This window comes from Pipistrellus kuhlii, unplaced genomic scaffold (genome assembly GCF_014108245.1).
Source record: "Pipistrellus kuhlii isolate mPipKuh1 unplaced genomic scaffold, mPipKuh1.p scaffold_m20_p_19, whole genome shotgun sequence".
Classification (NCBI taxonomy): Eukaryota; Metazoa; Chordata; class Mammalia; order Chiroptera; family Vespertilionidae; genus Pipistrellus; species Pipistrellus kuhlii.
Genome location: NW_023425504.1, coordinates 21709581 through 21733443, shown reverse-complemented (window position 1 = coordinate 21733443; position 23863 = coordinate 21709581). Strand labels below are relative to the sequence as shown.

The 23863-nt window shown below is 41.4% G+C and overlaps 1 protein-coding gene across 1 annotated transcript in view; it reads right to left on the bottom strand.

Moving 5' to 3' along the window:
* Nucleotides 1-23216, bottom strand: part of AKAP17A (A-kinase anchoring protein 17A) — a 32345-nt gene extending 9129 nt beyond the window's left edge. The window contains 3 exon segments of the mRNA XM_036443224.2: nt 232-349; nt 394-618; nt 23065-23216. Coding sequence (XP_036299117.2) covers nt 232-349; nt 394-618; nt 23065-23216 — 495 coding nt within the window.
* Nucleotides 23217-23863: the final 647 nt, after the last annotated feature.

Sequence of the window (23863 nt, the reverse complement as noted above, 5' to 3'; positions counted from 1 at the left end):
TTTTAAAAATATATTTTATTGACTTTTTTACAGAGAGGAGGAGAGAGGGATAGAGAGTTAGAAAAATCGATGAGAGAGAACCATTGATCAGCTGCCTCCTGCACACCCCCTACTGGGGATGTGCCCGCAACCAAGGTACATGCCCTTGACCAGAATCAAACCTGGGACCCTTCAGTCATCAGGTCGACGCTCTATCCACTGAGCCAAACTGGTTTCGACTATAGCCACTACTTTTAAATCTGTTTTCAATCCATTTAGCTTGATGATCTTCTTATGTAATTTTGCCTTCAGGATCTGAACCAAATTTTGTGTTTAAGGCTCCCCCTGGAATCAGATGAAATCCTTCGTACTCATGGAGTCAAACTATGGTGAACTGTTCAGGGTAAATTGGGCTCTTCAGCTGGTCAAGAAGAGCTGTTTTGATCAGGGAAAATCGGACTCTTCAGCTAGTCAAGAACTTCCCAGTTCAAGGAAAGACCTCATAGGTTCTGTACTCTCTGGGAGTCATACATTGATAATTTTGCTGTGGGCATGAGGTAGAGGTGCTGATCTGCACAGAGCTCTGTTGCCTCAGAGTTATCATACACCACCGTGACTGTCATTGTATCCTCAGGCAACCTTGGATGGTGAAAGGGAACATCTTCAAACAAACAGAGCAAAACACAAATTTGGACTTTGAATAGTGCTAGCATTTGCTGGACTTAGGTCAAACAGAGGGGAAAGTATACTATACGGATATTTAAGACAATAGCTTTCATTTGTTTAATATGCTTTAGAGGTTTCAAAGAGTTTCCATATACTGTCTCAGCTTCCTTAACTGTGAAATCAAAATAATAAGACTTCAGGAATGATGAAATAGGAGAGTACATGTGAAATACTTGGAATAGTGCCTGGCACACAAGAGGTTCTCAATAAACATAAGCTATGGCTATTGTTTATACTACTTTATCTCATTTGATTCATAAAGCAACCTGTGAATAGGTATTTTCAATGCCTGTTTTACAGATGGGAAAATTAAATGAGTTGCCCATACATTAAGACACTAAGATTCCAAATCTCCAATCCTATATAATAAAGAGGGAATATGCAAATTGACCATTACTCTGCCACAAAGATGGCAGCGCCAACAGCAGAGGTGGGGTTTCCATGACACAAGATGGCTATACCTACAGCAGAGGCCGAGTTCCTATAACGAGCCTTAATAAGCAATCAGCAGGGACCTGAGGTTGCACTCCCCCCGCCCCATGGGGCTTGACCGGGTACCTCAGGCTGCGCCCCCCACCCTGGTGCCAGACCAGGAGACCTCAGGCCACACTCTCTGCCCAGCAGGGCTTGACGGGGGGCCTCAGGGCTCACCCCCTGCCCCGGCTTGGGCTGGGGGACATCAGGCCATGCCCCCCAACCTGGTACCGGGCCAGGGGACCTGAGGCTGTGCCCCCCTGCCCAGTGGGGCTTGACAAGGGTGTGCCACTGGGTTTGGACCTAGCCCAATGCAGGATGGGGGGCAGCTGGGTCTGGGTCTCATGCGATTTTGAGGCACATGTGGGTAGGCAAGGACTTGACTCTGGGTCTCATGGTGTGCCCCAGACTCTGACAGGAGGAAGATTTTAATATACATTTTACTAATTTTCTTTCATCTCTGACACTTCTATTAGAGAGAAAGGGCAAATAGCAATATTAAAATATTTCCTCTAATTAATTCCCTTTTAATGTGCACGAATTTCATGCACTAGGTCACTAGTTTTTATAAGTCCCATAAAAACCTGCTGGAGTTGGCACAGAAAGAGGACAAAAGTAAAATACATGTAGCACCTTCGTGAACAAGCAGCTAGTTAATCATTCTAAGGTTGGTTTCTAAGTCTTATATGCCCATATCAATTCTTATCTTCCACTCTATTGACTAAATTGAACTCTAAGTTCAAGTGAAGAAGAGACAACATCTTCTAATAAGTGACAAAGTGAATTTGTCCTCTACTTTGGGACTAGAAAACCCCCAAAACATGACTGCTTGTGGTCATTTCACATTAACAAATTATTTTAAGCTGTCTCAAGGTGAATATTACTAATACTGGGAATTGGGGATTTCTGCTTCTATTTTCTAACTTGAAGCAGCACTTCCCAATTTAAAAAGCTTTTTCCCCCCCTAAAAGTAGATATATCCATAATCTATATGACCTGGTCATCTCATTAATGTAAACTTTGGGGACAGTTAGACTCAAATGTATATAGCCAGATGATGGAAATTCTAATACAAAATTTACTACTAAATGTTGGTTAACATCAAAGGTACACATTTCTTTAACAACTGTCCTTGAAGGACAATATGAGTTTACTCCATTTAGGAGACAAAGTTTGCACAAAGTTTGTTTAAAAGTTCACCAAAAGCAATATCTAAGATATTAGGTTCTAGAAATCCTTATGATAGCAACACCTAACTGAGATCATATGAGCATAAACATATTATTTTCCAAAAACATTATCTAAATAGCAATTGGAAGAAAAAAAAAAGTCCAGTAAGTTTGGTTCAATTTACAGCATGAGAATCAACACTAAGCTTCTTTAGGATAAAAAATTATTTGACATTCAATTAAGATATGCCGAACCCCAAATTTAGCTATAGTGGATAGATATCTATTTCTATGACCTAATTTAAATCAATGTTTTAAAAATTATTATAGTACAGGTACACACAAAATAATCACTTTAAAGGAATCAGGTTTGTCATGTTCTCCATTTACTCCAGTGATACTGCCTTTGTTTTAAACATTTTAGAATGCTTCTCTTGAATTGTTTTCAAAGTCTGGTTACATTCGTTAAAAATAACCTTGATGAAGGTCAGTTCCAAAATTATTATTATTATTCTCCTTCTCCTTCTCCTTCTCCTTCTTCTTTGTTGTTATTAATCCACACCCAAGGATATTTTTAATTGATTTTTAGAGAGCAGAAGGGAGGGAGGGAGAGAGGGAAGGAAGAGAGAGGGAGGGAGGAGGGAGAGGGAGACAGAAACATTGATGTGAGAGAGACACATCGATTGATTCCCTCCCAGACCAGAGCCATGCAACCGAGGCACAGTGCCCTTGAGTGGGAATCAAATCCAAGACCCTTCGGTGCTCAGGCAGATGCTCTAACCACTGCACAATACTGGCCAGGGTTCAAAATTCTTTTATCATGGATTTGATATTTAGAAATCATCAAAAATTATCTAGAATCAAGAATGTTGAATAAAATGGGTCAGTAAAAGAATGAATTTCAGCCCTAGCTCATTTGACTCAGTGGATAGAGCATCGACCTGCGGACTGAATGGTCTCAGGTTCAATTGTGGCCAAGGGCATGTACCTTGGTTGCAGGCACAGCCTCAGTGGGAAGTCTGCAGGAGGCAGCTGATCGATGTTTCTCTCTCATTGATGTTTCTGACTCTCTCATCAATGTTTCATCCCTTACCATTCCTCTCTGTAAAAAATCAATAAAAAATATATTTAAAAAAAAAAAAAAAAGAATGAATTTCGCCGAAACCGGTTTGGCTCAGTGGTAGAGTGTCAGTCTGCGGACTGAAAGGTCCCGGGTTCGATTTTGGTCAAGGGCATGTACCTTGGTTGCGGGCACATCCCCGGTAGGGGGTGTGCAAGAGGCAGCTGGTCGATGTTTCTCTCTCATCAACGTTTCTAGCTCTCTATCTCTCTCCCTTTCTCTCTGTAAAAAAATCAATAAAATATATATATTTTTTAAAAAAGAATGCATTTCATTGGCTTATAAACCTCTCCTTAGAAGGAGATTCTGATAAAAAAAAAAACACAACAACAACAACTCTAATTATCCTATCTAATAAAGAGGGGATATGCAAATTGGCCTCTCTCCATCACAAAGATGGTGGCACTCAGTTCCCTCAGCCCCACAGGAATCAGCCTTTTAGCTTTCGCTGCAGTGAGGGGCAAGTAGGCCCCCACAGAGAACAGACAACAGGGCCCTGTTTACTCCTGGCCAGGACAGTGAAAGACAAGCAGGCCCTTGCAGAGAGCAGACAACAGGACTCCCAGCAAGCAGACAGCAGGGCCTTGCCTACTCCTGGCCACGGCAGTGAGGGACAAGCAGGACCCCATAGAGAGCAGATAGCAAGGCCCTGCTTACCCCTTGCTGAGATCAAACAGTAGGAACCTGCTTGCCCCTGGCCACAGTGTCTAGCCAGAGAGCAAACAGCAGGGCTTGCTTGCCCCTGGCCATGGCAGCAAGGGGCAAGCAGGTCCCCACAGAGAGCAGATAGCAGGGCTTGCAGCGGTGATGAGCAGGCAGGTCCACCGAAAGCAGAGAACCACCACGGGAGCAGCCCTAAGCTGTCAGTAGGACATCCCCTTAGGGCTCCCTAATTGGAAAGGGTGCAGGTTGGGGTGAATTTCATGCACAGGGCCTCTAGTATTTTTTAATAAGTGGTACACTATTGGAATAAGTATACAGCTTTGAAAAATGACAACTTGAAGGACACTATTTATTTGAATATTGTGGTATAGAGTTGCAAAAATGACTCTGATTTTCCAGCCATCCCTGTAGCTACAGCCTTTGTAATGTAACTTTGAGTTATACCTATTAAAAAAATAGCCTATTTTCCCAGCCCTTGAATGTGAGCTAGTTTTTGTTTTATTTCGGTTTTCAGTATTTGTTCGTGTTTTCCCCTCAATAGAATGTAGCAGAAGTGACAGAGAGTTAGACCTAAATCTATGTGTCAAGTAGCCTTTTCTCCCCTGGAACCCTACTATGCCATGAGAACAAATCTGGGCTAGCCTGTTGGCCATCAATTTAAAAGTACTTCAAAGTGTGAATAAATATTTCTTCAGGCTTCATTGGCCTGCCAGTCCATGCCCTCTGCTCTGTAGTTTATCTTTTCACAGTTATTTCTCCAATAAGAGGACTCTACTAGTATACCTCCATTAGGAAACATTGAAGTTATTTTCCGACTTTCCCAAGAAGACCCAATTATTTTTTAAAAAACTGGCCTCTCTTAGAATTCTCAATTCAGATTCCTTATTCCCAACAGCAGCAACCATAGTTAATAAAAAATTTGTTCTTCTTGTATTTCCCTAGTTGTTCACTGGCTTTAGATCTTAAAAGTGTATTAATATTTCATCTTAAAATACTCTCCCAGAATAAAGAACTGATTTTTTAATCTTATTTTTAAAAATTATTGAGGACCTAGTATGTACCAAGAAGTAGGCTTTTTACATATGTCATGGCTTCAATACTACACAGCAATTTCTTCCAAATCACTAAAAATTAACTAGACAGTGCCTGGCATATAGGTACACAGTAATAATAATTCCCATTGTGAAGCTTTTCCCTTAAAACCTCAGTCCCATATAGAATCCTATCTAATAAAAGAGTAATACGCAAATTAACCATCAATCCCACCAGCCAATCAGGAGCAAGTATGCAAATTAAACCCAACCAAGATGGCTGCGGCCATGGAGCAAGCAGGAAGGAGGCTTGGGTTTCCCTGGCAATGGAGGAAGTCAAGCTTTCCACACACCCTGACAGGCCTAAGTCTCCACTCAATGGTACAAAGTTTCAATTATAGAAAATAAATTCCAACAGAAAAGGCAGCAGCCACTGAGCTTCAGAGAGCAGGAGGCTAGGGTTGCCCCAGCAAGGGAGGAAGCCAAGTGTTTGCAGCCCTGGCCTGCCTTGGCCTCTGCTCCAGGCTATAAAGTTTCAATTGTAGAATATAAATAAGTTCCTGATACTAGGACCTCCACTTGGGTCTCAGGGTGTGGCCAGCCTGCAAACCACCACAGACCTCTAGGGGCCAGGCTGCCCCACACCCCAAGGGAGCCCCCACCTTGATCCAGGATACCCTCGGGGCAAACCAGCTGGCCCCACCCGTGCACCAGGACTCTATACTATCTAATAAAAGAGTAATATGCAGATTGACCATCACTCCAACACATAAGATGGCTGCCCCCATGTGGTCAAAGATCCTGCCCCCATGTGGACACAAGATGGGCACCACAAGATAGCCAGAAGGGAGGGAAGTTAAGAGGGACCAGGACTGCAAAGGAGGGCAGTTGAAGGTGATCAGGCCTGCAAAGGAGGGCAGTTTGGGGTGATCAAGCCTGCAGGGAAGGGCATTTAGGGGTGACCAGGCCAGCAGAGGAAGGAAGTTGCAGTGACTAGGCCTGCAGGGAAGGGCAGTTGGGGGAGACCCAGGCCTGCAGGGGAGAACAGTTAGGGGGGACCTGGCATGAAGGGGAGGGCACTTAGGGACAAACAGGCTGGCAGGGGGGCAGTTAGGCATCAATCAGGCTGGCAGGGGAGTGGTTAGGGTGTGATCAGGCTGGCAGGCAGAAGCGGTTAAGGGCAATCAGAAAGGCAGGCAGGCAAGCAGTTGGAAGCCAACAGTCCTGGATTGTGAGAGGGATGTCCAACTGGGATCGGGCCTAAACAGGCAGTTGGACATCCTCTGAGGGATCCCAGATTGGAGAGGGTGCAGGCTGGGCTGAGGGACACCAACCCCCCCATGCATGAATTTAGTGCACTGGGCCTCTAGTAAAAAATAAAAATGTATGTTAGAGAAATAAAAAACGACCTCAGCCCAAACCTAACCAAAAAAATGAAGACGATGGACTGGGAGAGGGAGGAGGAGAGGAAGGAGGAAGGGTAATTGGAAGGGTAGAAAAGAATGAAAAAGAAAAGAAGGAAGAAAAGGAAGGAGGGAAAGAAGAAAAGGTAGATCTGTGCTTATTGATAAGGAAGGGTACCAATAATACATTTTAGAGGGAAAAATAAAAGGCAAGTTGCATAATAGTAATGTGTAATACGATCTGGCTTTTGTAAAAGTAATATATTAAATATAAGCAATATATTTAATATAAGAAAGTTTTGTCACCGCAAAATGTGCCTTTGGGATATTGATTTTAAGCTGATTGTTAAGAAACAAAAGATTCAGGAAAAAACCTTGGACCTTCTCCCTTTATCTGCCTAAATGATTTCAGGTAGAAAATACTGCTTAAAGGAAGAGAGCATCATCTTAGTATCGTAACATAAACTAAGTGTGGCAGTAAGAAATCTAGCAAAGCCCTTTTGTTAGACTCTCTCTGTGTCCCATTGTTTCTGGGTGGCCCAGCAAGAATTTGTTTACCACATATTTGTTCTTTGTCTACCTATAACTGCCTGTTTTAACTTTGAAGTTCCAGACCTTTGGCCCCTTCTTCCTTATTCAAAATAGCATATAAACCTCAACTGCCCAAGGTGTCTTCTGGTCCCATAACTTATGACAGCCCCACATGTAAATCTGTTATAAAATTTGGACATTTTCTCCTGTTAATCTCTCATGTTATTTTGATTATTAGCTCAGCTAGAACTTAGAAGGTGGGAGGAAAATTATATTTTGAACTCCTCCCCACACACATGCATGGACATGTATGCACACACACATACTTCTACATATAAAGTCTGGAAAGATGTACATCAAATTGTCAACAATATTTTCCCTGGGAAAAGGAATATGAGTATAGGACAGGAATGGACTTTCCCATTTTACCTTGAACACTTCTTGTTACTTCAATTTTTGAATGTTTACAATAGAAGTGTTAATTTGTATTACATTTTCCATTGAAAACAGTTAACTCACACAATATACTATTAAAAGGAAGCAATTCACAACTACTAGTATAAATTTGCCTAGAAAAGGACCAAAATTGAGTAAAACCGTAGCAACTCCCTCCCCCTTCAGAGATTCCCCTCTCTCTGCCATCACTGTAAATGCTGAGAGGCATCTGAACCCATAACCAAAGATTGTGTGAGTCAAGGCTGAAGCCTTGGAGATTCTAATAGGATTTTCAATAATGAAAGAGCACTTGGCCAATTCAATATTAGATGCACCATAGGCTGTAGAAGGTATTTTTTAAAATTGCTTAACACATGTGTCAAACACAAGGCCCACGGGCCAAATCCGTCCCGCCAGGCCTTGCAATGTGGCCCGCACCGCGCTGTCATCACTGCACTCCGCTGCATTTCCATCACAATGACAGTTTATGACTGTTCAGTAAACCATTCGGCCCACGATTTAGGCTGGATTTTAGATTTTGGCCCCTTCTCTGATTGAGTTCGACACCCCTACACTAAAGGATCTAGATTTCGAGTTGTGCAGGGGCTGCTTTTTGGGTGGCAGTGGTTCATCAGGCAGCAGTTGCTCCTCAGGGTGTCATGGCAGCTGCTGCTCCTCAGTTGTCAGCAGTACCTCTGGTGGGTGCTGTTCACTGCATTGATGGCTCCTCTGGCAGGTGGGCTTGCTGCTCCTTGGGCCAGCGTGGGCTGCATGGATATGCTGCTCTTTGGCCTGGGGCAGGCTGCTCGTGGGAATGCTGCTCTTCAGATAAGAGCAGGCTGCTGCTCGTGTGGGCACAGTGCCCTGGGCTAAATTATTGGGCCATTCAGAGGGGAGAATGCTTCGAAACTCACAGGAGCCTGCACCCGGGGTGGTTGGAGTCTTGGTGTCTGTGGGACCAGAGCTGATGTAGCATGTTCCTGGCAGAAGTGGCTGTAGAGTCCCAGGTTTTATCTGAGAGCACCCTGGGTTGAGGTGAGGCTGGGGCTCCCAGTCACAGCAGCTCTCCCCTTCAAAAAGGCAAGGCCTCTGAAGAAGAGCCAACCTCTCTGGGACTGTTTGCAATAGTAGCAGAGGCTGCCTAGTTAGGCAAGCCTGGTCAGCCTGCCCCCAAAGGTCCTGCAGCATCTAACTGTGACGCATACACACACACACACACACACACACACACACACACAACCCAAATGACCACACACTCGTTCTTTGCTCCCTCACTCATGCTCTCTCCCTCACTGCCATCTTCTTCCTTCCTCTGTAGTTGGGTCCAGTTCATGGATGGAGTGTCCTGAGTATCTGGTTATGTGGCTCACTCTCTAGTACATTGGTTATACAGGATAAAGTTCACCTCAACAAGACATTGCACAAAGGGAACAAAACATGAATGTACTCACGACATCGGTAACCTCAATATAGTGACCACCAGAGAAAAGAGAATTAGGGAAGAGAAAAGAGAGCAGAAATGATTTTGAAGAGAGAAAAAATGGAATGAAAGAAAAGAAAAGGAAGAAAAAGGGGGAAAAAATGTGCGGAGAAAATACCAGAGAACAAAAAGGTAAACCAAAACAGGTAGACCAGAACAAACAGCAAATACCCAGTAAAGAAGGTGGCGGCAGAATCCTATATACAGAAACTAAGGTTAAGAATTGGATGAATATGGGAAGGACCTCAGTTCAGTATAGAGGAAGTAGCAAGGGGATAAGTGGGTAAGAAAAAAGCAAAAGTGAAGAAAATACTACTAATATTAATAATAATAAATTTATAAAAAATTGATTAAAAATGGGATTAAAATAACAAATAAAAATTAGGATGAGGGAAAAATAATGTAAAAAGAGAAAATAAATGAAAATAAAAAAGATAAAATAATTATAAAATAAAAATAAAAATGAAAAAAATAAATAAATAAATAAATAAATAAATAAAATTGCTTAAGACAACCGAAACCAGTTTGGCTCAGTGGATAGAGCGTCGGATTGCGGACTGAAGGGTCCCGGGTTCGATTCCGGTCAAGGGCATGTACCTTGGTTGCGGGCACATCCCTGGTGGGGGACGTGCAAGAGGCAGCTGATGGATGACTCTCTCTCATCGATGTTTCTGACTCTCTATTCCTCTCCCTTCCTCTCTGTAAAAAATCAATAAAATATATTTTAAAAAATAATAATAAACTTGCTTAAGACATAATTGATATATAACATAAGGTGCCCATGTATCAAAAGTGTACATTTTGATGAATTTTGGCATATGTATACTCACCTGTAAAACTATCACCAGAGTTGAGATAGTGAAAATGCCCATCACCCCTTGTGCCCCTTCCACCACCCGCAGCAACCACTGAATGGGCTGCAAAATGTTAAAGTCATAATTGATTTATCTTATAGTAAAAACAGACAGATGCTTATGGAAAACACTGATATCCAACACTGAACTTTAACATATGCTTTCTTCTAAATCAGGATACTTTTTCAACTCCAAGCTTTAGTGTGCCAATCCCAAATCTACTTAAAGCTGCATAGGGTTCTAGATTGCTCTTAAAAATAGTGTAAAAAAGTCTGTGCTCTTCCCCCTACACAATCCCTGTTTTTAAACAAAATAAACACCCTACCCTGGCAGATCAATTAGTGGGAGCCTCCTTCCAATATACCAAGTTTGTGGGTCTGATCTCTGGTCAGGGCACATATAAGACTCAATCGATGAATGATAAATAAGTGGAACAACAGACCCCACCGAAATACAACGGATTGTTACAAAATACTATGAACAACTCTACTCCAACAAACTGAACAACCTGGAGGAAATGGACATATTCCTAGAAAAATATAATCTTCCAAAACTCAATCAAGAAGAATCTAAAAATCTCAATAAACCAGTGACTTGGGAAGAAATTGAAACAGTCATCAAAAAGCTTCCAGCAAACAAAAGCCCAGGGCCAGATGGCTTCACAGGAGAGTTTTACCAAACATTCAAGGAAGAACTAAAAACTATCCTCCTCAGACTATTCCAAAAAATCCAAGAGGAAGGAACACTTCCAAATTCCTTCTATGAAGCCAGCATCACCCTAATACCAAAACCAGATAAAGACAACTCAATGAAAGAGAATTACAGGCCAATATCCCTCATGAACATAGATGCCAAAATCCTCAACAAAATTCTAGCAAATCGACTCCAGAAGAACATCACAAAGATCATACACCACGACCAAGTAGGATTTATTCCAGGAATGCAAGGATGGTACAATATCCGCAAATCAATAAACGTGATACATCACATAAACAAATTGAAAGATAAAAATCATATAGTCATATCAATTGATGTAGAAAAAGCATTCGATAAAATCCAACACCCTTTTGTGATAAAAACTCTTTACAAGGTGGGAGTACAAGGATCATACCTCAACATAATAAAAGCTATATATGATAAACCCACAGCCAACATTATACTCAATGGGCAAAAACTAAAACCATTCCCTCTAAGAACAGGAACAAGACAGGGATGCCCACTCTCGCCACTCCTGTTTGACATAGTACTGGAAGTACTAGCCATTGCAATTAGACAAGAGGAGGAAATAAAAGGCATCCAAATTGGAAAAGAAGAAGTAAAGTTATCCTTATTTGCAGATGACATGATATTGTACATAAAAAAACCAAAAGACTCCATTAAAAAACTAATTGACTTAATAAATGAATTTGGCAATGTAGCAGGATACAAAATTAATGCCAAGAAATCCATGGCTTTTCTATACACCAACAGAGAAACTGCAGAAACAGAGACTAAAAAAGCAATTCCATTTACCATTGCACCAAAAAAATTAAGATACCTAGGAATAAATTTAAGTAAGGAAGTAAAGGACCTATATGAGGAAAACTACACAACAATGAAAAAAGAGATAGAGGAAGATGTAAGGAGATGGAAGAACATACCATGTTCATGGATTGGTAGGATCAACATCATCAAAATGTCCATACTTCCTAAAGCAATCTATAGGTTCAATGCACTCCCCATTAAAATACCAACGAAAAATTTCACCAACCTAGAAAGAACTCTCCAAAAGTTCATTTGGAACAATAAAAGACCCCGAATAGCCACAGCAATCCTGAGAAAGAAGAGTAAAGTAGGAGGGATCTCAATACCAGACTTCAAACTATATTACAAAGCCACTGTTCTCAAAACAGCCTGGTACTGGCACAAGAACAGACATATAGATCAATGGAATCGAATCGAGAACCCAGATATCAACCCAAATCACTATGCTCAATTAATATTTGACAAAGGAGGCACGAATATACAATGGAGTCAAGACAGTTTCTTCAATAAATGGTGTTGGGAAAATTGGACAGACACATGCAAAAGAATGAAACTAGATCACCAACTTATACCATTCACAAAAATAAACTCAAAATGGATACAGGACTTAAACATCAGATGGGAAACCATAAAAATACTAGAAGCATCCACAGGCAGCAAAATCTCAGACGTATGCCAAAAGAACTTCTTCACTGATACTACCCCTAGGGCAATGGAAGGTAAAGAGAAAATAAACAAATGGGACTACATCAAAATAAAAAGCTTTTTTACAGCAAAAGAAACCATCAACAAAACAACAAGAAAGCCCACAGTGTGGGAGAACATATTTGCAAATGATACCACTGATAAAGGTTTAATCTCCAACATCTACAAACAGCTTATACAACTAAATAAAAGGAAGATAAATAATCCAATTAAAAAATGGGCAGTGGACCTAAATAGAACATTTTCAAAAGAAGACAGAAGGAAGGCCAAAAGGCACATGAAAACATGCTCAAAGTCACTAATTGTCCGAGAGATGCAAATCAAAACAACAATGCGGTACCATCTCACACCTGTCAGAATGGCCAACATCAACAAATCAACAAACGACAAGTGTTGGTGAGGTTGTGGAGAAAAAGGAACCCTCGTGCACTGCTGGTGGGAATGCAGACTGGTGCAACCACTGTGGAGAACAGTGTGGAGTTTCCTCAAACAACTGAAAATGGAACTCCCATTTGACCCAGTAATCCCACTTCTAGGAATATATCCCAAGAAACTAGAAACACCAATCAGAAAGGATATATGCACCCCTATGTTCATAGCAGCACAATCTACAATAGCCAGAATTTGGAAACAGCCTAAGTGTCCGTCAGCAGATGATGGATCCAAAAAGTATGGTACATCTACACAATGGAATACTATGCTGCCATAAAAAAAGAAGGAATTCTCATCATTTGCAGCAACCTGGATGGAATTGGAGAACATCATGCTGAGTGAAATAAGCCAATCAATGAAAGAGAAACACCACATGACCTCACTCATTTGTGGATAATAAAGAGCATTATAAACTGATGAACCAAAAGATAGATATAGAGACAGTATATCAACAAGTAGACTGTCAAATTACAGCGGGGAGGGGAGGAAGATCTGGGGGAGATAATAGATCAACCGAAGGACTTTTATAGATGCATATAAGTACAACCAATGGACACAAAACTCTGGGGAGGGAGGGGATGTGTGGGAGGGAGGGAGGGGGGCAAAAAAAATCAATAAAATATATTTTTTTAAAATAAGTGGAACAACAAATCAATGTTTCTCTCAAATCAATCAATAACATTTTTAAATAAACATTTATTTTATAACTGTATTATTGAAAGTATTACAAATGTCTCCTTTTTTTGGTCCCATTTGACCCTCTCCACCCTGCTCCTGCCCCTCCCCTGGCCTTCCCTTGCACTAATGTTTGCCCATGGGCTATGCAACATGCACAAAAGTCCTTTGTTTAATCTCTTTACATTTTGGCCCCTTTATGAAATACATCAGTCTGTTGCATGTTTCAATGTCTCTATTTTTAAATAATCTATTTTAAATTAGATATTATTTAGTAGCTATATAAACACACACACACACACACACACACACACACACACACACATCAAAAGAGGTGAAGTAACCATGATCAAGTTATTAAGCTATGAATTAAAACTGGTTCTTTAGAACAACTTGATTTCCCTCTAAATTCCCTTTTATAATGTCTATGCTTCATTTTATACCAAATGTAGAATTCATTTAAAATTTTCCCATCATTTTCACTGTCATATGCATTGATTACTTTATTCAACAAAGTTGTAAGAGTCCTGGTGGCAAAGAATGCCAAATGCCATAGTTATAGCCCCCATATATCATCAAAAAGTTAAATTAAAAATATTTTTTATTGATTTCAGAGAGGAAAGGAGAGGAAGAGAGGGATTGAAACATCAATGATGAGAGAGAACCATTGATTGGCTGCCTCATATATGCCCCCTACTGGAGATTGAGCCCACAACCCAGACATGTGCCCTTGACCAGAATTTAACTTGGGACCTTTCAATATGCAGGCCAATGCTCTATCCACTGAGCCAAACTGGTTAGAGCAAAAAGTTAAATTTTAATAAAATATTTTAACTATTCCCATGTCTTATTATGTTCCATCATGACCTCCTCAATCCTCTTCCACCACCGCATACACACATCTTTCTTCTTGCCTGATTAAAAACAACACTACTTCAAGGAGGACATAGAGATGTACAAGAAATAGGATAAAATTCTCAATGTCACTAATCATCAGTGCAAATTAAAATCACAATGAGTTATCACCTCATACCTTCCAGAATGGCTGCCATCAATAAATCAACAAATGACAAGTGCTGGTGAGGATGTGGAAAAAAGGGAACCCTAGTACACTACTGGTGGGAATGCAGACTGGTGTAGCTGCATTATGAAAAAACAGTATGGGGTTTCCTCAAAAAATTAAATATGAAATTGCCATTTGACCCAGAGATCCCACTTCTGAAAATATATCCTAAGATACCTGAAACACCTATTAAAAAGAATATATGTACACGTATGCTCATAGCAGCGTTATAGCTAAGATCTGGAAACAGCCAAAGGCACATCAGTAGATGAGTGGATAAAAAAGCTGTGGTACATATACACAATGAAATACTATAGAACTGTAAAAAAAAAAAAAAAAAAAAAAAAAAAAAAAAAAAAAGAGGATCTCTTACTCTTTTTTTATTTTATTGATTATGGTATCACATAATTGTCCTCATCCCCCATTCCCATCCCAAACCCCTCCCCACATATGCCCCCACTCCCCTGTTGTCCATGGCCACTGACGCACACAAGTCCTTTGGTTGATCTCTCCCCCTCACCCCCACCTTCCCCTACTTTCCCTCTGAGGTTTGAGAGTCTGATCGCTGCTTCTCTTTCTCTGGGTCTGTTTTTGTTCATCAGTTTATGTTGTTCATTATTTCCTCTAGATGTGTGAGATCATGTGATCCAAGAAATATCCTTGTAAGAACCGAAACTGAGACAAGCCTTTAAGACAGCATGGATGGACCTGGAGAATATTATGCTGAGTGAAATAAGCCAATCATAGAAAGACACTATTACATGATCTCACTTATATGTGGAATCTAATGAATAAAATAAACTAACCAAATAGTTCCAGAGGCATGGGTGCATGGATCAGACTGACATTTCTCAGAGGGAAGTGAGGTGGGAGGGACAGGAAGAGATTAACCAAAGAACTTATATGCAAATATGAATAGCCCATGGACACAGACAATAGTGTGGTGAAGGCCCGAGGTGGAGGGGGGACTGGGTGGAGGGAAGCAAAAGGGGGGAAATGGAGGGCAACTACTTTATTGCCAACAATAAAAGATAAATTTTAAAAAGCAACACTACTGAAATCACTTATTCTTTAATGCCTTTTCAGAGACAAATGAGAGCTCTTCTAACCTTAAAAATCTTAGTTATTGCATAATATTTACAGTGTGCATTCCAGCAATATCTTTGCCAAAGCATTTCACTCAACATGCTTCCCATGCCAAAACAATTATAACATATTGTCAGAGAACATGGCTGCTTTCTCTAGTCATCTATTTCCTTTTCCTTGCCTCTATATCTTGTAGTAAAGCTGACTACAAAAACTAGAATAAGAGGAGAGAAAAGGAAACAGTACTGAGATGTTCTCACAAGCCTAAAATGGTTGTTTTAACCTGCAGTTAAATTCAGTACATTCTTTAGGGTTTGCGTCCAAAGTCACTCCAATACCTCCTTTTAGTTCAGAAGATACTAGAGAAATTCCTGCTACATTCTCTGGGTTTTTATGTTAGAAATATAACTTTAAAACTTTAAAAGTACTTGAATTGTAAGCAAAGTATCCATCATTCATCCTCTCTCACTTTTTCTCACTTTCATAAATATTTGTTGTCAGAGCGCTAGCAAAGACATTGGAATGAGGCACTTTTAAAAAAAATTTTAAAAATTAAAAAATAGGACCCTCTGCACAACTCAATATCATCTCTCAAAATAGTTCTTTTTTTTTCCAGGCTTTTGTTAAAGTTAGTCATTTTGAAAGCATTTAAGATACACAAAATCATATCAACATATTTTTATTGTCAGCAGGAAGCCTAGATGTATTTGGGTCAAATCAACCTAGCCAATTGCCAAATTCCTGGCTAGTAGAGAAACCTAGTAAGTGTTGATCAAATAAACTATTGCCTGACTCTTCGGTAAAAGTTCATGGTTGAACATTCATGTGTTTTGATGCATCATTAATCTGAACTACAATTTTTAAACTGAGGCTGATCATATGCTCTGACCTTGAAAAAATTTTAATCACCTCATTAAAATGAGTGGCCTCAGTGTTGCAATAATAGGATATAGTCACAATAGGATCCACTAAATTCTCAAATTAAGATGGTCCTACTGAGGTACTGAGGGTTTTGGGGACAGAAAGGAAGGGACTCTTAGAGATCTGCAGCTATTCAGCAATAATAAATTGTATGACCATGAAATATGAGCATCCTACTGAAAGCAAGTCTCTTCTACCACTGCTCAAAGAAAACCTGCTCTAAAGAAGAGTTCAGTATGGGATATTTTGATCTTGAAATGAAGAAAACCAGCTTCATGCTAATTTATCTCTTTATTTCTTCTTTCCACTTCCCTGTTTTAAAAGATCATATTAATATTTCCTTTATGTGATAATGTTTGTGAAAGCAAAGTGTTTCCAAGGCTAATAAAGATAAATTAACCTAAAGAAATGTTTGTGGGGGGCAATGGTAAGATATGCACACATATAATACCTTAATAAAAATGGGGGAAAAAGAAAGGTTTGTGGTAAGCCTTTGCAAATACATTTACATAACTCAGTTAGTATGGGAGTCACTCCATGATAGCAAGGGAGGGAGTAATTTTTTAAAGATATTTTTTTATTTATTTCAGAGAGGAAAGGGGAGAGAGAGAGAGAGAGAGAGAGAGAGAGAGAGAGAGAGAGAGAGAGAGAGAGAGGGAAGGGGGGAAGGAGGGAAGGAAGAGAGAGAGATCAATGATGAGAGAGAATCACTGATCAGTTGGCTCTTGCACGCCCCCACTCTGAGGATCTAGCCTGCAACCTTGGCATGTGCCCTGACCTGGAATCAAACCGTGATTTCCTGGTTCATGGATCGATGCTCATCCACTGAGCCACGCCAGCTGGTCAAGGGAACAATTTTTAAATTATGCATAGGACAATCACAGGCCCAGATGACCAGTCTTTGATCTTTTGCCTTTTCTTTACACCAGGAACATTTTTGTTGTAAAATATATCTCTCCAGACACTTCAAATCAGGAATACTGAATTATACTTTGGATTAGTTTACTATAATGATACTGAAGTAGACTCATCGCTTTCTCTTTTTCACATTAAAAACACAAAAGCTGTCAGGTATTTAAAGAAATGTGGCTAAATATATCCCATACTTTGGCCTCACTCATTGAATAGTCAGAATATTATTTGTGAGAAATGCATATTATTAAGTCATCAGTGTAACTTCCCTATTTAAGCTTCACAGTCTGAAAAAGTACCAGCCAACTTCCTGCCCATGAGTCACCACCTACAGGACAAAAGCAGCCTTTACATGGAACTGTGCTTGGCACTACTAAGGAATTCTAATCAGGAATTAGAATACTTCTAGGAGCATGTTGGGTATAACATAACATATATATATATATATATATATATATATATATATATATATATATATCCAAGTGAATACTAAATTAGAGAGTTGCACACATACTGTCATCCTGCCTCTGAAACAACTCAGCAAAAGTCCCTCTTCCTAGTAAAGGCAAGAATGCATGCTGGGAAGATAAGCATGTGGCCAATTGCAGGGCAGAGAGAAATCTCTCTCTCTCTCTCTCTCTCTCTCTCTCTCTCTCTCTCTCTCTCTCTCACACACACACACACACACACACACACACACACACACACACCACTACCCACAACCATTATCTCCACATTCCCAAACTTCCATGCCTCACCTTTTTTAGTAGTTTCTTTTCCTTTTTTCTTTTTTGTCAAATTCATTAACTTTTAAAGATTTTTAAATTGATTTTTAGATAGAGAGGAAGAGAGAGGGAGAGAAACATCAACGGATCTGCTGTCTCTTGCGCTCCCTCTACTGGGAATCGAGCCCGAAACCCAGGCATGTGCCCTGACCAGGAATAGAATTGGCAACCTTTCAGTGAGTGGGATGGTGCCCAACCAACTGAGCCACTCTGGCCAAGGCTCCTAAGTAGATTCTGAGAGCAGCAGTATTTCCCAACCTTTTTAAAATCCCAAGGCACATTTATTTGAATACAGTTCCTATAGAATAGGATATTACCTGGTACCTTAAGGCAAAAATGGAATCAAGGGAGAAAAGACTGGAGAAGCCACTATTCATATGAATTCTTCACCGTAGACCACTGTGTCTTGAAATCCTGACCAGGGAACACTACCAGAGAGAAAGAGATATAATGTTAAAAGTGGATGAAATGCAATAAACAATAAGGGGGGGGGGGAGAGAGAGAGAATGTAGAATGAAGAGCTAGGATATGTAGTTATATGTACCTTTTCTTTTGTGAGGGTCCCATTTATTGGGATTTTAAAGACAGCAGAATGAGAGAAAGGCAACCTTCTCCCCCGAAACATTCCATCCTCTTTGCCCAGAGGCCAGCACTCCAGGGTGGAGGTGAGGAAGGGAAGGGGTTACTTTATCCCAGGCAAGGAGCTGGGAAAGAAGGGGAGACATGCACTCTCATCTCTTGGCTCAATCCCTCTCCCCTGGGACACGGTGTTGCCCCCTGGAGTTGATTGGCAGACAGGACCCATGCAATAGTGAGTGGGCATGAGGCGGCATGGAAACCCAGTCTTGATGCCTATTGGCAGGGTGGGAGGGCTAGAAGGGCCATGCTAGCCACGAGGGTTCCAAATGGAAGTCTCTGCAGTGTACACACTGGAAGGCCAGAGCGGGACTTCCTCTGTCCCAGGCTGCACCCAGGAAGAGAGAGGGGAAGTTCACATGGCACTGACATGCCAGCCAAGCCACCCGCATGTGGCCTTGCATGTGCTGAGGCTCTGGCTACTCCTTGGTGTGGCCAATGATGGTGAGGATGTACAATTCCCTAATTACACAGTAAGACGAGAAGCTAATCAGGAATTAGAATACTTCTAGAAGCATGTTGGGTATAACATAACATAACATTATATATATATATATATATATATATATATATATATATATATATATATATATATATCCAAGTGAATACTAAATTAGAGAGTTGCACACATACTGTCATCCTGCCTCTGAAACAACTCAGCAAAAGTCCCTCTTCCTAGTAAAGGCAAGAATGCATGCTGGGAAGATAAGCATGTGGCCAATTGCAGGGCAGAGAGAAATCTCTCTCTCTCTCTCTCTCTCTCTCTCTCTCTCTCTCTCTCTCTCTCTCTCTCACACACACACACACACACACACACACACACACACACACCACTACCTACAACCATTATCTCCACATTCCCAAACTTCCATGCCTCACCTTTCCTTCTAATTCTGGAAATGACACATGAAACTAGCCAAAGGCCACTCTTGTCACATGAGTGTATGATGGGAAAGCCAGATAAATGGGCCGAATGCAGGTATGATCTTTGGCTGGAACCACATGGGAAGTGCATGACTCACCAGAGCTAAGATGGTCTCTGCTGACCCTGTCCCCCTCCCACAATGTTACTCCACCTCAAATCAGCCCCACCCATTCTGAGATGCATAGCTGTGCCAGCTGGTCTTTTCTCCTTGCCACTTTTCTCTGTGCTTAACACAAGTCAGAGTAAAAATACCTTCCTGCAAGTTACTCCATGTAAGGAGTGATTCCTTCCCAAACAAATAAACATGGCACAGACAGACTGTGACTACTGAAATGCCCTATTCTTTTAAAAGAAACAAAAAATAGCCCTAACCGGTTTGGCTCAGTGGATAGAGCTACGGACTGAAGGGTCCCAGGTTCGATTCCGGTCAAGGGCATGTACCTTGTTGCGGGCACAGTAGGGGGCGTGCAGGAGGCAGTGATCCATGTTCCTCCCTCTCCCTTCCCCTCTGTAAAAAATCATAAAATATATTTAAAGAATAAAAAAAATCTTTATCAATTTTTATCATGAACACATATAATTCCAGTGCATTAGGATGAGGAGAATGTAAAATATATATATATATATATATATATATATATATATATATATATATATATACCACTTCTTTCATTTGGACTTGATTGATCTTTATCCTGAAAAGTTTGTGTTTGAAATCATCATTACAAATGAACTTAATTTTAGATCTTGTTAACTTAAATTTTTTAATTAACTTAATTTTTTTACAGAGAGGAAGGGAGAGGGATAGAGAGCTAGAAACATCGATGAGAGACATCGATCAGCTGCCTCCCATGCACGCCCCCTACTGGGGATGTGCCCGCAACCAAGGTACATGCCCTTGACCAGAATCGAACCTGGGACCCTTCAGTCCGCAGGCCACGCTCTATCCACTGAGCCAAACCGGTTTTGGCAATAAAATATTTAAAAATAAATAAATAAAAGAAACAAAAATATAGAACTTGAGGGGTCCCAACTATATTGTCTCAAAGAGTGGTTTTCTTAGCATGGAGACTGCGTCCTACCAATTGTGCTGCACAAGTTTACACACTTTCAACAGCATGAAGTTTTTAAGTTAGATCAGAGGTAGGCAGGAAAGCAATTCAAAATGGGCCTCGACTGTTGAGATAATGACAAGGCCCAAGCCAGTCCTCACGCTCGAACCCAGTCTTTCAATACAAGTCACTCCTCAGAGTTAGCAACACACAAAGTTCTCTGGGAGCGGTTGGCTTGAAATAAAATTGAAAAAGCAGTAGACCAAAGGTAAAGAAGACATGGGTCCCAAGGACTCCATGAGAACTCTGCGTTCAGCGATGGCGGTTTCCGCTGCAGTGTGCGCCTCTCCAACCGGCTTCTTCCCCGCGACCCGATTTAGGACCAGCCCGTGGTTGAAACCTGCTTTCCCAGTCAGATTGGAAAAGTTCATTTTGCATCTACTGGGGAAACCTCAAGCTGAGACTCTTAGGATCCTGAAGCCAAGGACCCGGTAGCAAGGAGAGTGTCTGGGTCCCTGGCGTGTGGATCAAATACGAGAGGGCGCCATTAGTTCCCACGAAGGGGTACACCGTTGCCAGCGCACTCAGGGGGTGTGGGTGCCGGAGTTACCTCAGGTGAAGCAGCGGCAGGAGCGCCCCCTAGTGTGGCGCCCGAGCCGGAGGAGGGAGGCGAGGTCTAGGGTGAAGGGAAAGGACCAACTGAAGAACCCAGTGCATCCGTGGAAAACCTGACTCTTCAGAAGCCGGGTGTGGGGGAGTTGAGGGGGGCCCTGATATCCTGAGCATCTCCTCCCTAAATCCCACCGGTTAGCCAGAGCGGCCGGCTAGACCTGGATGTGGCCGCCCTCTCTAGGACCAGAACTGGGGACATTTACCCGGAGCCTCAGAAGCAACTGCGTCTCCGCTCGGGTCACCGCTGAGCTAGCGGATCTGCCGCCGCCGCCTCTTTCCAGCCACCGAGGTCGCTTCGGCAACGCTCTCAGTCACTCACTGAGACTGGCCCGTGAGGCCAGCTGTTGAATGGCACAAGCGTCCCGCAGCAACCAAGTGAGCTACACAAGCTTGCACTCTGATACCCAAGCCTCCGATGCCCTAGGCGGAGCAGCGGACCTGCGCTCGCCCTGGCGCCCCCTCGAGCCTCAATGAGACCTCGGGACCAATGGCAACGGTAAACTAGCCCCGCCCCCTCTTATCCCCCCAAGCCAATCGCGGCCTCTTGAGACCCCGTTCGAGTAGCCCCGCCCCTGTCTAGCGCGGGCCAGAGCCAAACTTTATCTCATGGAGCGGAGCGGTTGTTCCCGGTGAAGGCCAGGCTTTGCTCCAGCTCCCTCATCTCCACCCCACGCAAAAAGTTACAATGACTGGGAGGCTGCAGCATACCTAATCTAGTGACCTCCACAGACCCATTTTCTCTGAATAAATGAATATAGACATCCCTATGTTCGTTGCAGCGTTATTAACAATAGCCAATATTTGGAAGCAGCGAAGTGTCCATCAGTAGATGAGTGAATAAAAAGCTGTGGTACATTTACACAATAAAATACTACTCGGCTATATATATATATATATATATATATATATATATATATGTATATATATATATATATATATATATATATATATATATTTTACATTTTGTGATAGTGTCCGTGGACCTGACGAGTATTACGCTAAATGAAATAAACCGGTTATAGAAAGACAATACCATATGATTTCACTTATATGTGGAATCTAACAAATAAAATAAACAAAAATATATATAAACAGGCCCATAGATGCAGAAAACAAACAGACTGGTAGCTGTCAGAGGGGAGAGGGGTTGAAGGAATTAAAAAAAAAAAAAACCACCTCATAAACACAGAGGCAGCATGGTGATTACAAGAGGGAGAAGGGGGTTAGTGGAGGGAGAAGAGAGTAAAGGGGGATAAACGGTGAGGGAAAAAGAGTTTTGCATGGTAAACACACAATGCAATATATGGATAATGTACTACTAGCATAAAATTGTACACTTAAACCTATATAATTTCATAAACGTCACCCAAACGAATTTTTAAAAATTTAAAAACCACCAAGGTATCACTTCACACCTGACAGAATGGCTATCATCAAGAAATCAACAAACAAGTGTTGATGAGGATGTAGAGAAAAGGAAACCCTCCCGCACTGTTCGTGGGATTGTAAATTGACACAGCAGCTAAGGACAACAGTATTGAGGTTCTTCACAAAAAAAATAACAATAAAAAAGAACATCTATATGAACCCACAATTCACTTCCAGGTATTTATCTGAAGAAATCCAAAACACTAATTTAAAAAGATATATGTTCATTCCAGAGTTACTTACAATGGCCAAGATATGGAATCAACCCAAGTGCCTTTTAATACACAATTAGATAAAGAAGATGTACAGTACCGAGCCCGAGGCGTGGCGGTGCTTCCCGGAGGCGCGGCTGTGGGGTCGTGGGTCCCAGCCGGTGGGCCTACGTCACGGGCCGCGCCGCCATCTTGTCCGGGTCAGGTGACTCTCGCGAGAGCGTGGCCACCAGGCTTGAGGGGGCGGGGCGGCGCCCACGAGGCCTCCTAAGTCGAAAACTATGATTCACACTGTATTTCTGTTGGACAATGCTGCTGTCCATCTTCTGCTGAGGAACACAGAAGCAACATGGCTTTCCTTCGCTCAGACGCCACCTATGGGAAGTGAGCACTTGACTTGTTAAACTAGAAGACTGAACATAATTTCAGCACTAGAATGCAGTCTGCTTGGGCTGCCATAACAAAATACCATAGACTGAATGGCTTAAACAGCAGAAATAACTTTTTCACAGTTTTGGAGACTGGAGATCTGAGATCAGGGTGTCAATGTGGTCCAATTCTGATATTCAGTGAATGGACCTGACTGGACACTTTGAACACATCAATAAACATGAGGGGTACCAAACCTGATATATTGTGGGCACCACACCAGATTGATAGATTTGTTGTATGTGACTCAGAACTGAGCCTTTATCATGTGGAATCTACTGTGAATTCAGAACTCAAAGCTGGATCTTTACATTTATCTGAAGACTCTGCAGTTACTTTATCAATAAATTCAGATACACCTTAAAAAAAAAAAAAGTGATACATATGTAAAATGGAATTTTACTCAGCCATAGAAAAAACTGAAATCTTGCCATTTGTGACAATATGGATGGACCTAGAGGATACTATGCTAATGAGATAAGTCAGACCAAAAAAGACAAATACTATATGATTTCACTTATATGTGGAATCTAGAAAAATA